The sequence below is a fragment of the Myodes glareolus genome, chromosome 21, assembly GCF_982192425.1.
Source record: "Myodes glareolus chromosome 21, mMyoGla1.1, whole genome shotgun sequence".
In the NCBI taxonomy this organism is placed as follows: Eukaryota; Metazoa; Chordata; class Mammalia; order Rodentia; family Cricetidae; genus Myodes; species Myodes glareolus.
In genome coordinates, this window is record NC_142046.1 from 42,738,858 (window position 1) to 42,752,956 (window position 14,099).

At 44.2% G+C, this 14,099-nt stretch overlaps 1 protein-coding gene and 1 long non-coding RNA gene across 10 annotated transcripts in view; one reads left to right on the forward strand and one right to left on the reverse strand.

The window, feature by feature from the left end:
* Rbms1 (RNA binding motif single stranded interacting protein 1) overlaps window positions 1-14,099 on the reverse strand; it is a 217,737-nt gene that overhangs the window by 81,083 nt on the left and 122,555 nt on the right. For 7 of the 9 annotated variants that reach the window (XM_048425798.3, XM_048425801.3, XM_048425800.3 and 4 more), the window contains exon 2: window positions 10,222-10,397. In XM_048425798.3, the coding sequence (XP_048281755.1) occupies window positions 10,222-10,397 (176 nt within the window). The remainder of the gene's footprint in view (window positions 1-10,221; window positions 10,398-14,099) is intronic. The other 2 variants (XM_048425799.3, XM_085681058.2) reach the window with 1 other exon arrangement.
* On the forward strand, window positions 4,090-9,436 carry LOC148118718 (uncharacterized). Its single transcript, XR_015735888.1, has 2 exons — window positions 4,090-4,472; window positions 8,259-9,436. It is a non-coding gene; the product is annotated as an uncharacterized LOC148118718 (long non-coding RNA).

The following is a 14,099-nucleotide window of genomic DNA, read 5'->3' on the forward strand; positions in this document are numbered from 1 at the left end:
TTCACAAGAAAATTATAATGTTCCTACGCAGTCCGTTCTTTTATAACACAGTGTCAGTATTTGTCAGACAAAGATCCCTAAAAGAATGTTTCTTTTTATCAAACTCTTGCAGGCATCAAGCAAATAACATGACACACCTTCTCTGTGCTGTGTAATGTCAGGGTGTTGCACGTTAGCTAACCATGTGCTATGTCTCGGTGACCAGTTATGCGAAGGGGATGGCTCTGTTACATATCAGGAAAGACAGATTCTGCCTCTTTTCTCAGGCCTCTGCTCTGAGCTTCTGATTCTGCTAACTGTTCAAGTGGACTTAAGAAGACCTGTTTTTTCCTAAAAATCTTGCTAAATCTATGATGGCTTTCTCAGGGGCCTTCATGAACAAGTCTCTGTAGGTGACGGCAAATGGAAACACATAGGCCCCGGCGATGAGAGCAAGCAGAGAGATCAGAAATGCATTCAGAAAACAGCCCTTGGAGCATGCATTTTGGAGTGTGAGGAGTTGGAGTTCAAGTTTCGGCTCAACCATGTTTGCTGTATGATCCTGATCAGTAAGAAGGAGGTCTCCTCCAACTTCTTAAAACTTAGGCAGCATTACCAGATGTAAACTATCTCTGAGGACTGAATAAGTCATTTCCGCATACCAACCAGCAACCAGCAAGAATTAAATATAAACTTTGGCAGCAAGGATCATTTAGACATTTATACATAACACATGGATTTTCCACACGTGTTTTCTCAAGTTCAGTTTTGTTTGACCCATCAAAATAATTAAGTACTTTTGCCAAGTGCCACGCAATCTTTCAGTGCTTTTACAAAATGACCAACTGAGTGTAATTAGCATATCCAGCACCTTAAGCATTCCACATGCCGTTGTGATAGGAACAGCTACTAAATGAATGCTTGAGAATATGTATTTTAAAATACACCATACTATCAACACTAGTCACCCTCGTGTGCATTTTATCAGCCCTTACTCCAGCTCTGCACCCACAGAACACACACATCCCCCATTCTTCTCTTACCCTTTTAAGTTTATATGAATTTTTGGTGGGGAAAAGGTCAGGGGAGGGGTTGTAAATTTCCGAGATTCATGGCAACTCAATAAGGACACTCTAAGTAAACCCCACCAGAACTGCCAGATAGAGATTTTCAAAGTTTTCACTCCAAATGACAATACACACATTTACCTTCATATGCCAGCTAAACACCTCCAAGGCGTTGCTACACAACACCAAGGTTCTCATAAATAAACAAGGAATAGGTGTCTAACAGACACTCTCTACACTCACGGAAGGCAGCCAGGGTTTATACAGCAGTGTGGTAAGATCATTTTGTTCAGGGTTTCCCAGGTACATTCTGCTAAGGCCAATAATGAAGGTGGGGTGCCAGCTGCCTATGTAGTTTGGACACTGCAGGGCAAGATGGCTCTTTCTCTTTATTATCCTAAGAAGCACCCCACCCCCAAAGACAACTGGCAAAGTGAACGGTAGATACCCAAGGTTACCAACTATTTGACAGAGGATAAATCAGAAAATAATACAACGGAGTTCTGCCAAAATGTCAAATACTCGCTGGTGCGGGAGAATTGTTTGTATTCTGTCAATCATGTTTTAAATAAACGCTGATTGGTCAGGCAGGAGGTGTAGGTGGGAAAACCAGACAGGAAGTGGAAATGATGCAAGGAGAGCAGGAGAATTCTGGGGAGGAGGAAGTTGATTCCTCCCACTCCTGCCCAGATCACCGAAGCAGCAGGATGTAAGCTGCCCCACTGAAAAAGGTACTGAGCCACATGGCTAACATAGATCAGATAAATGGGTTAATCAAGATAAAAGAGTTAGCTAATAAGTAGCCTGACCTAATGGGCCAATCAGCATTATAACTTACAGAGATCTGTGTGTGATTTTTCTCTGGGACTAAACAGCTGGGGGGCCGGGAAGGACAAAAACCCAAACAAGCCAGCCCCTCATGTTACAACACGCACATAGTAGGCACCTCGCAAACATGAGCACTGGAGGTTTCAGTGACTCACGAGGACACTGGAAACTGCGGGTACCACTATTTCTAAACGATGCTACAGTATGTACTTGAATCACAGGAGATCTTAGCAGTGGGAGGCAAGTCCTATAGCCTGAAGGTGGCCAGGCTCATCACCCAGAACCTGTATTTCAGTAAGGTTTTACTCTGTATTTGTACAGGGCAACTCTCAAGGATTAAATACCATGTTGACTTTAGAGAATTGCCTTCATCCTAAAAATAAACAGTTCTAATTATAAAATCAAAGACATGGTAATAGAGGTCGAAGAGAGAGAGTTTTCTATTTGGAAACATGTATTTGTATTTCCTGGGGATTCTTTTTGCTAATACTACAGCTATTTTTGTGAATTCCAACAGTCTTTAGAGTATATTAGTAAAATGTCTGTTGTACATAAAGTGTTTCTTACACTTCCAGAATTCTTCCCCAGGAGGAAGGAAAGCAGCACCTGAGGGCATTAAATACATGGCTGAACCAGAGACAAATGGAGGAAGAGCTGATGAAACACAATATTGTATCCAAGTTCTTAACTATGTTTTGACTAGAAAAAATTTATGAAGATTATCTATTTTTCCCAGTCTCAAATATTGCATCTGTTCAATTCTTCAACTACTGGGAATCTCAGACATACTGGTCAGGAGAACAGAATTAAGTTACAATTCCTAACTCAACAGTTTGGCTTGGCCCATTGGCACTTCTTTGTAAAATGTAAACAGAGAGTCAAAACAAAGGCTCTGATTGGGTACCTTGGCTTAAGCCCTTACTGTGCTGTGTGCTGCATGTTCTCTATTATGCTAATGAGCACAGTTCCAGAACTACTGTCATCAGTATTCTATTTTGGTTTTTTTTTTTTTTTTGTAATGAGAATCTTTTAGATAAATCAAGCACCCTTGAGAGGCCGTAGGCAACGTTTAAGGGACACATTTAACCAGAACTATTTTCCTAATATTGTCTGTTTCTTTTTCCCTACTGCCCTTCAAAGAAATCGAAGAAGTAAAAATGAAAGGTTTGGTTTTCAGTAGACTGGGAACACGTAAGCCTGAAAGACATGGATGGTGACAATATGGTCATTTGTTTTTATTAACGATGCTACAAAGCAGCAACTGTAGCAGAAACCTACTCATTTTGGGATAAAGCAACAGTCACTTATTCCCAGGGCAGAAGAGAAATATTCCAGAGCAGAAAGCTTAAGATATTCTCTAGTTAGACCTGATGGAGAGCGGACAGGGGGACTACTCCAGGTGGCTATTTTCTCTCGTTAGCTTCCTTTATGTATTTAGACAATCAGAGCAACTTAAAACTTTCCGCATCTAAACCGACTTTAAAAAATCAATTATTACATTTGTGTGTGTGTGTGTGTGTGTGTGTGTGTGTGTGCCCGCACACAGGTGCACATGTATGGAGGTCAAAGGACAACTTTCAGTAGTGGGTGTTTTCCTACCGCCATGTAGAACCCGGGGATCAAACTTTTGTCATCAGACATGGTGGCAAGTGTCCTTACCCACTTAGTTACTTGCCAGGTCCAACTTACACTTTTTATTTAAATCAGTGCCTGACAAACCAGTTGTTTCAGAACAGTGGTGTTTTGGTCTTCTTTGTGATTCTCACGTGGGGAGTATGGTCACCATGGGAACATGGTAGGATGCTAGAGCCTGGGTTCCAAGAGGGGGCCCTTAAAAGCTGGCCCTTCCCTGTGATCTCTCAGCACATCTCAGGCTTTTCCTGTACCAAGAGCAGGGCTCTTACAGTCATTTCCAGTCAGGCTCAGATCACAATGTTCCCACTGGAAAGACACAGCCATATTCCTTACTGTCCCATGACACAGCCCACGGACATACTCTGTCATATTCCCTACTGCCCTGTGTCACAACAGGTGGACAGGCCCCGCCCTACGTCCTACTGTCCTGTGTCACAACAGGTGGACAGACCCTGCCCTACGTCCTATGGTCCTGTGTCACAACAAAAGGACAGGCCCCACCCTATGTCCTACTGCCCTGTGTCACAACAGGTGGACAGGCCCCGCCCTACTTCCCACTGCCCTGTGTTAACAGCAGGTGGACAGGCCCCGCCCTACTTCCCACTGCCCTGTGTTAACAGCAGGTGGACAGGCCCTGCCCTACTTCCCACTGCCCTGTGTCACAACAGGTGGACAGATCCCGCCCTACTTCCTACTGCCCTGTGTCACAACAGGTGGACAGACCCTGCCATACTCCTTCCTGTCCTACACCATAGCCGCTGGGATCCCTTTCACAGCTCTCATGGAAGCCACCTCCTCTTACACCTGAGCATCCTCTCCCTTAAGCAAGCCTTCCTCCTGGGCTCAGACCCAGGAGCTCTGGGAAAGAACGAAAGATGGAGGAGCAATGCTTCTCCTCCTCTCCAACAGGAGCTAAGTCCCCTGTGAAGAATCAACTCCAGACCCTTTGGCTTCGGATCCAAGGTACAGAGATATACGTTCCCACCAGTGTCTCCTCCTCCTCTCTTCTCGCTCACCAGGGGCCCTGGGTAACTAACGGGAACTGCAGGATGATGCACAGTTGAAGCAGCTGTGCATCAACAAGCTTTGACTTCCTTCTCCCTCTGTGTTTGAAGCGTCAGCATTCTCAGATTCCTAGAACTTTTGAGCACCAGCAACTGCCCTTCCTGACATGCTCTGTGTCATTTGAGACCCAAATTCTGCCTCAGGCCTGGAAGCTACTCTGTGCCCTCAAATCATGTCAACCTGAATTCTCCTTGGGTTTTCTCACACAGTGCCATGGGGGGGGGGGTCTGCTCAATCCTTTCTCAAATGATGGGTGGCTGTTTCTGTCAACTTCTGCTGACTTGTCTTGCTTTTCTAATTGACTTTCAAAGAACTGTAAGGTATCCAATGACCGGGACTACTTGCAGAGAACCAAAAGCAGAGAGGAAATCAAAATGCACTGGGTATCAAGACCAGTGAAAAGTCATTCTATTTTAGGGACACCCCTTTTGATTAGTAAGAGTCTGGCATGTCAGAGGGTAGAGTCAGTCCCAGGCTTAGATGAACAAATTAGAGAGCTACTGAGGGAAGGAAAGCGGAGGGGAGGGGAGGGTTAGGAAGAAGGAAAGCTAAGCAGACAGGGGAGGAGCACTGTGGGAAATCCACACATTGCCCTTCTGCTCAAACACCTTCTTGAGACAGCGAGAGCCCTGGACCTTGCAACAGAGCCTGGAGCTGCCACAATCTCTCAGCCAGCTGAGGCCTGGGCTCCTACCGGAAATCAGGATGCTCTATGGAACAAACTGTGCACATGGATACTGTTGTTGTTTGCTTAGTTAGCTTGAGATGTCCTCACTGTAGCCCAGACTGGCCTTGGAACCCCTAATGCTTCATAGCTTCACCTCTCAAATGCAGGGCTCGGAGGGACAGACCACCGTATGCCACTCCAAACAGTTGGTCAATCTTCTAAATAAAAGTGTGGACAAAATGGAGAATTTCCCACGCCATAGTAAAAATAACAACCAGGAAGGAATGAGGAAGGTTGTGTGACTCTGAAAGCGGCCGTCTATAAGTACCCAACAAAAGCCTGAAGGAAGAGGAGGCTTAAGTTATGTTTATTCAAACTACTTCCTCGGCTCCCCCAGTTTCAAAATCACAATCTGGTGGGGTTCTTTTCTACTCTTTATTTCTGAATGTAAGAATACACATACTTAAAGCTTTTCCTAACAGGGTTTTGACAAAAATAAGGATTAATATTTATTTGATGACAGGGAGTGGATCAGCTGTTTTTCTCTCACTACTCAAAAAAGGAAAACTCCAAAGTGAAACAAAAATCTTTTTTTTTTTTTTTTTTTTGGCACACGGACATTATACCACAGTAGAAAATCCCACATCTAACGGTATGTGGTAGGTCATAATCAAAATGCAGACACACTGAAAACACTGTATAAAGTTACTTTCATGATATGGGTATGTGTTTATAGGAAACACAACTAAATTTGGTGTACAGACTTAGGTCCCTTCCCCCAGATATCTCATTGCATATATAAAGATATTCCAAAAGCCTAAAACGTAAAATATTTCTTGTCCCAAGCACACTAATAGAGGCGATGTAACCTGCATTTCAATTTTTTTTTATAACAACTCGGTAATGAAAGCACTGACCTACTTTTCAGGCTACGGACTGAAACACTAGACACCTGCCTAGCCCTGTAGGTAGTAGATGGCACGGGGGTTTCAAAAGTTTGCAGCCCCACTAGCCTGTTTTTAGAAGGCAGGTGAGGTCTGCAGAGGTAAGACACTGTTAGCATGAGCTACACTGCTAACTAACGTAACAGGCATGTGGAGAGCGGGACAAGATGGGAATGAAATGCAGACCATGAGTAGGGCATGTATGTTAAGAAGGTGCAGAGTTCCTAGCGTGGTCCAAGCATGAAGGAGGCAGGGAAAACCTGACCACGGCCTCGTAGGATTGAGGGGAAAGTGGAGAACAATTTCAGGTGCGGTGGCAATGAGAGCATCCGTTCTTTCCGGCCACACCCCACACCGTAAGAAGCAAGGAAGGAAATGTCCATAATGTGTGACATGAAGAGAAGGGAGAAGGACAATAGGGGGCGGTCTGGAACAACTCCAAAGCTTCGCAGTGGAGAAAATCAATTAGCTAAGTCACAGTTTTGAGGTAAAGAAGATACCAGTGAATTTGGGGCTCAGATAAGACACTCAAGTAGAAAATGTGTAATAAGTGGAGAGTGTGGAGCATTGCTGTGAAAGAGTCAACAGCAGAGGGGCTGGAGAGATGGCTCAGTGGTTAAGAGCATTGCCTGCTCTTCCAAAGGTCCTGAGTTCAATCCCCAGCAACCACATGACAACCATCTGTAATGAGATCTGATGCCCTCTTCTGGCCTGCAGGCATACATGCAGACAGAATATTGTATACATAATAAATAAATATTTTTAAAAGAAAGAGTCACCAACAGGGGACACAGAGATGAAAGAGGGCAAGACTTAGACAGAGACAGCCACCAGCGGCAGTATGACAGACACAAGGGCAAGGCAGGAGCAGCTGAGACCCTGAGCGTGCGAGGAAGCGAGCCCTTAGAACTCTATCACATCAGCACAGGACTCTGAAACAAAAGAACTATCTTATTAATATAACAGAACACTCAAACTGGTATTTTGAAAATGGGGAGAATGAAGGGTATCTGGCCCAGTTCTGACAAAGCAGTCTCTTCTGCTTCCTGAGGCCCTCCATCTCCTTAACATGACGCGCTTCCACGCTGACAGACTCTTCTTGAGTAGATCGGCTAGTAGAAATAGAGGAACCCTGAGGCAGCCTGGAGTCACTTGCTCCCCACATTTCCACCCGCACTTCACAATTTAGAGCTTGTTGGTGTCTTCCCTACAGCACTCCTGCAGATGTAGCTACTCACAGCCCACATCACTTGACCATGACCGCCATGTCCAGAGTTAGAGCCTCCTTGCTGGTTTTCCGTTGCCTAAACTCGCTGCCTTCCCAGGTGAAGTGCTACGGTCCACCCTGCCCCCCTTGACCATGGTGGTCTGCATCACCCAGTGTCGTGAGCTCGGAGTTGAGGAAGCTGACTTTACCATCAGAACTCTTCACACCACAATATTTTCCTTCCCACTGTCAGCTCTTCTAACCTTCTAGCCTTCCCATGTTCTACTTCCAAAATCTACTTCATTTTCCTCTCCAGTATGTAAAATCTTTGGCATACTTGCTTCTGAGCTCCACACATTATTTTATGGAACAAACATTCTCGGCCTCTTTTTCCAATTTCAGACAACTGGAGCAGATCTAAACCTCAGAAGAAACAAATCACTGACTTCAATTGTGGCTGACCCCCATCCTACCTCCCCAGCCCCGCCTCTCCACCCCCAGTGCCCAGGTCAATTAGCGCCAAGTTTGCACTTTTAAAATGTTTCCCCCCCTATCCAGAGGTATGGATTTATCTACCCTTTCTGCAAAGTTTCCTATATTCTTCTATCATCACTATGCTTAAAGGGCTTCCTAGGATCTAAAGGAAGCCACTCGGCCATAAAGTTGGCATCACTTTCAAGCCACCAACTAGTTACGCTTTCTCAGAAATAAGTCAAGGTTGTTTTGTATCTTTCTCTATACTGTAAGACACACATGATCAGCAAGCAAGAGTCTGTATTTATTCAATTCTCTAGGTGAAGTAGAACAAAGCTGGTAGCGGATTTTGGGGCAGCATCCCCCATCAGTGTTGTGCCTTGCCTCCATAGATACAGCTGCCAAAATGATCATCAGCATTTGATACCAAACCTGAGATCTTGCAAGAGCCTCCATTTATAAATGACAAGACGTGGTGAGAATGGCTAAGTTACTGCTACTAATGATAACAGCAAAGAGAAGAGCGGTTACAGATATTAAGAAAACCTACACCATATCAAAGATACCAACAACAAAAATGGAGTAAGTGGTCGAGGAAAAGAATCATCATTTTAAGAAAATGATTTGGTTCAATAAAACATCTACTGTCCCTAATTTTGAAGTGTATTTCCTGTTTACAAAGCATGGCATATGGATCTACCATTTTATGGCTCCTGTGCTTTCTCCCTGACATCAACTCTTACATAACTTTAAAACCAGCTGAGGAAGAGCTTCCTTCCGAAATCCTCTTCTTTAAATCTCAAGACAGAATTTGCTTCATCCCCTTGTTCCTACGGTGTATTTTTAGCTTCTAAGACTCTACGGCGCTCTATCCACCTGTAATTATGCCGCAGAAGCATCAGAAGACGCCAATGAAAAAAGGCCAGTAGCAGACAAGATAGCCAAAGGCCTATTCACGGTCTTGACAGCTGCAGCGGGGCAGGGCATGCCTGGCAGAGTTCCCAACTCCCAAGAGCGAGACTTCCTCTCAGATCAGACCTCAGTGTGGGACATGAAGCATTCTCCCAGATTCCAGAAGGACTGGACCGGAAGGGCGATAAGGAAAAGGCACAAGCAGCTCAGCTTGCTGGAGGTGGCCTTCTGCACAACCCTCGGGAGCCTGGAGGAACACCAGGCAGCGCCCCCACCCTGCTTCTCCAAACAAAGCAAACCAAGGCCAGACTGTAGCTTTAGCTTCAGTTTGGAAACAATGCTCATTAGTTTTGAATATTTTTTTCTTTCCCCCACCCCCAAATGAGTAATTAATCTGAGCTTTACCCAGAACTACAGAAACGAGATGCTGCCAAGCAAGACCTTTTGTAGGCAATGGGCAACACTCTCTAATAGGTGGCTCAATGTGCAGAATTTCTTTCTTTTTTTTTCCTTTGGTTTGTTTTTCGAGACAGGGTTTCTCTGTGTAGCTTTGGTTCCTGTTCTGGAACTCGCTCTGTTGATCAGACTGGCTTCGAAGTCACAGAGATCCGCCTGCCTCTGCCTCCCTCGTGCTGGGATTAAAGGTCTGTGCCAACAACACCTGGCTCAGAATTTCTTTACGTAAAAGGTCATTACTGTGCTCGGATAAATACAAAGTGCCGTTATGTGTAAGCAGTGCTCAATGAGAGCTGATGTTTTTAACTCTTTCCACAATGATCTTTTCTCTCAGAGGTACTTCTGGATACTTGGTTTATATCAGTATTTTGTTACTTGGCTGCAATAATGTAATTGCAAGGAATAAGACATTTGTATTCTATTTATCAACATTAGTAGAAGATGCTTTACTTTGTTTACTTTGGAACTTGAAGCACACGCATCCTTCTCTGAAGATGCAGGAAGTGGACGGTTCTTATTTCCAAAGGAAAAACGGGTGAATGATATGCAGCACAGAGCTCCAGGTGCCCATGAAAGTGCAGGGATACGATCCTGCAGGAACCCAGAGTTGACACGCACTCAAGATGAGGCCAGCTTGTTAATCACTTTCTGACAAATAATGTCAGCGGGTTTCTCTCATGCAATTGATGGGCTCTTTGCGGGCTTCCATGAAAGAGGAGTACTCTTAAAAAAGACCAAGCCATCATTTCTTTAAAAAAAAAATTCTTATTTTACTTCTCACATGCAAAGTCAAATTGTATCCAGAAAATGTTCTAACTTCATCTGTATGTAGGCATTCTGAATACTGAGAAAATGCCCAAGAGCTTAGCACTTAGAGGGTCTCATGTTTTTATCCTATGCCCATCTCCTGCAACATAACCTATATCCTCTATGGCTATGATCAAGGAAGCCTTCAGCAGCTAAGGCACTCAGAGAAATTATACTCACGGTTGACAGAGCTTGACCAGGTCTTGATCAGTGGTGTTGGGGGGCAGGCCTCGGATGTAGAGGTTTGTCTTGCTCAGCTGATCCCATCCTGAGTTGCTACTGCTGCTACTGTTGTTATTACTGCTGGTGGTGCTGGGACTGGGAGGGGCCATGGGGTGCGCTGGGACCAGAGACTGCTGGAAGCAAAAACCAGAGTGTGTCAGAGCGGAGGTAAGGGGTCAAGCACCACTCAGAGGCTATGTGAGCTACAAAAATAAAACAAACAAATAAATAAAATAAAGACACTGAGATTAAACAAAGATTATCCTGAGCTACTGTGATGTAAAATTTAACTTGTAGGAAAAAAAAAAAGATCCATTCATTTTAAGACCAAACCAAAAACCAAAAAACCCCTTCTTTCAACATGAAATGAAAGAACTTTATTCAGCAGTACCTGAAATGTGGATAAATGTACAGATAATCAATTTATTTGTATATTTTAAGAAACATATCTCCTGAGACTCAAAATTAACTTGCATGAAGTCACACGATATCGTCAACTTAATATACAATAATTTAGAAATCACTAGGCTTTTGAAACGGTGTCCAGATTCTGAAGAATATCTGAAAGTAGTTGACTACTTGATTTAGAATACTCTTTAAAAAGAGACCTCTCTTCATATGTAAGAAAGTTAAGAGTTTCATCCAGAGCTGCAAACTTCTAAGTTAGATTCTGGAGACATCTGGATGAAGATCCACCACCTTGGGAACTCTGACCCTGTGAGAATGCTGTGGCAGTCAGAAACCTTTTCTGGAGCACATCTTTCAGAGCCTGCAGTCAGGGGCTTCTCAGGCTTGGCTCTCCAGTTAGCAGACACCTAGGATGGTATCTGAAGCGCACAAACCAGACACTGCTGCTTCGCGAGCTTCTGGAAGGAAACCCCAGCTCTCTGACCCTCTGCCCACGTAAGACTTTTTTTTTTTTCCGATATCGATAACGACCATCGATCGACTGATTGATCAAGTTATCGTCATCAATATCGTCAACACCAGGTGAGATTCGAACCCACGACCCCTGGGACTATAGAGCGGAGCGTTAGGCGTTCCTAGCTGCCTGAGCCATGGCTCCGGCTGCTCACGTAAGACTTTTGAGGAAGTTAAAGGGCTCAGCCTGAGGACAGTGAGTAGGACCCAAACTGTCCTCACAGTCAATGTGCAGAAGGGCAGGGATAGCCTCCTTTCTATTTTCTAAGTAGTAAACATATTAAGCCAAGAGCAACACTTACACACAAAGTTCGAACACACGAACTTAAATACTTGCTAGATACTCAACAAAGATTTTAAATATCGATGCCAGACATTTACAACTACAGACAAAACTGCAAGGCAGATAGGAGAAAAACTAAACGCCACAGCAGCAAAAGCTAATGGCACACATTTACAATAGCCACATTCTTGTTTATCTTGCTAGCCATTCCCGATGGCCACTGCAGACTCCACTTCCTGCACCTAGTTTCTGCCGTGGCATGCTAAGGGCACAACATAAACTGAGAACTCGGAGACTCTTTCTTCTGGTCCTTTACCTTCCTCCCTCCGTTCTGGGTCCCTGCTAAGTTGTCATGCAAACACTTCATCTAAAGAGACTCTTTTAGGAGGGGAGTTCCTGGAAGAATAAACAAAGAGTGAGGAAATTCTACTTCCTTAAGAGCTGAACTTGAACTGGGACTTGCTTCATCCAAATCCCAGACTACCCTGCCTGAGATCACACCCTTCCCCCTTGTGATTCACGCCTTTCATTGGCAGGCAAGTGAATTCACACTTTGTCCTTACACCACTGGCTTTCCTCTAAGGACTAAAGGCACAGGTTTCTAAGTATTTGTAAAAAAAAAATGATACTCAGCCCTGTCCCCTGCTCTGATACAGATGCCACACAAGGATCTTGCCTTTCTTCTCTCAAGTCTCTGAGTATCTCCAGTTACCTACCCACTTCTTCTTGGAGTTGGATTGGGGTGCTAGAAAGGGGCAGTCATTAGCCCCCATCTCCCAAGCTCTGACTGACAAGACAGCTTGTAACCACAGACAGAAGGAGGTAAGCCTGACTTTTCTCTTAAATAGGATGTGATCCGTGCCTAAGATACCATCCCAGAGCACAAGGTGATTGGTATTAACCACAGGACAGAGGATGCCAGCTACTGAACGACACCAGAGATGCGTCAGAGGATATTTGTGCACTGTGGGAAGGTGTATTGCTGATTGGTGTAATAAAGAGCTAAAAGGCAGCCAAAGCTAGGCAGGGAGAATAGGCGGGACTTCCAGGCAAGGGGAGGAACTAGAGACGAATCTAGGTGCACAGAGGAGATGCCAGGAGAGGCACTGGAAACAGGATGGGTGGCATGTGGCAGACACAGATAAATAGAAATGGCTTAAGTTCTAAGAGCTAGTTGAAAACAAGCCTAGGCTAAGGCTGGACTTTCATAATTAATAATAAATTTCCATGTTGTTATTTAGGAGCTGGTGACCCAAAGAAAAATTCATCTGCAGGGATGAAGGGCTAGGCTGTGGTTCAGAGGTAGAACACTTGCCTAATATGCAGAGTCCTGGATAAAATAATTATGTGTCTGCCTGGGGATGACAGCTGTGGCTTGGCCTCTTCCAGTTCCTAGTTTCTCTGTGAGCAAACAGCAGAGGCAAGCATATGTACTAGCAGACATATGAATTCCAAGACTGGGTCCATGCAAGCCCTGATCTTGTCTGACTCTGATGGGGCATGCTGGGCATGGCCTTGTTCTGATCAGAAGAAAACATCTGGGCTATTGTTAATCAGATGACTCTTCAGAACTAAAAGTAGGTTTTCCGTATGCATTTACTGTTGATAAAAGCAAGAGATCAATGATCTGTACTTCTGAATATATAATTGATTTACTGTATGATGCCTGACCATCATCCATATTTTTTAACAATACTTTCCCAGTAAGGGAAGCAGGTAAGGAACCTGGGTCTTCCTGTTGGGCTGCCAATTAGGGTTCAGGAGCTCCCAGAGTTCAGATTCCAGGAAGGACAAGAGGGTACCAAATTCACACATGGAGGAGAGAGAACGAAAGGGTTTTATTTGTTAAATATATATATTTATTTAATTATATATATATATTATATAATTTTAAAGATGAACTATTTAGAAGTCACTGAATCTGGGTTGGGAACATAGCTTAGTAGTAGGCATCCACAAGGATCTGTGTTCAGTCTCTGGTGCCATCAACACAAACAACACACAAAACAAAACAACTCATAAAGCCTGCAAACTCACAGCATAAAGACGCGTCCATTTGCTAAGTGATGCATGCTATGTCCTGTTTTCTATTGAACTCAATAGACAGACAGGTGGAACACTATTCTCTCATTGCAAAGATTAGGAAACTGTGTGTTCAGAGCGTTTAAGCACTGTGCAGTGACACACAGTATCTGAACAGAGATCTGCCAGACAATAAAGTCAGAACCTCCAAAAACGGTCCATCTCTCCAATGCGTCATACTGCTCTGAGTTTCCGTGCCCATCCTCTTGCAACCTAATTACCAAATTCCTGCTACTTTGCAGTGTGACTCTGCTATGCTCGAGGAAAAGGTGCCTGTGGGTTACTCTAATTAGCGCACAGTGAACTAGTGGAGGTAAAAACCCCATTAGCTTGAAAAAGAAGGATTAAATAAATCCTGCTTTATAAATTGTTCCCCTAAAGAATGGATTCTGAGGTGGGGGAGTAAAAGCTTAGAGACAGCTTGGTATGCACATGACCTTAGGTTCAACTCCACACTGGGCAAGAAATGATGAACAGGAGTTAATCTTTGTGTTTGTGAAACAGGGTCTCACTATGGAGGCCCAGGCTAGACTCCATCTCATGATCACTG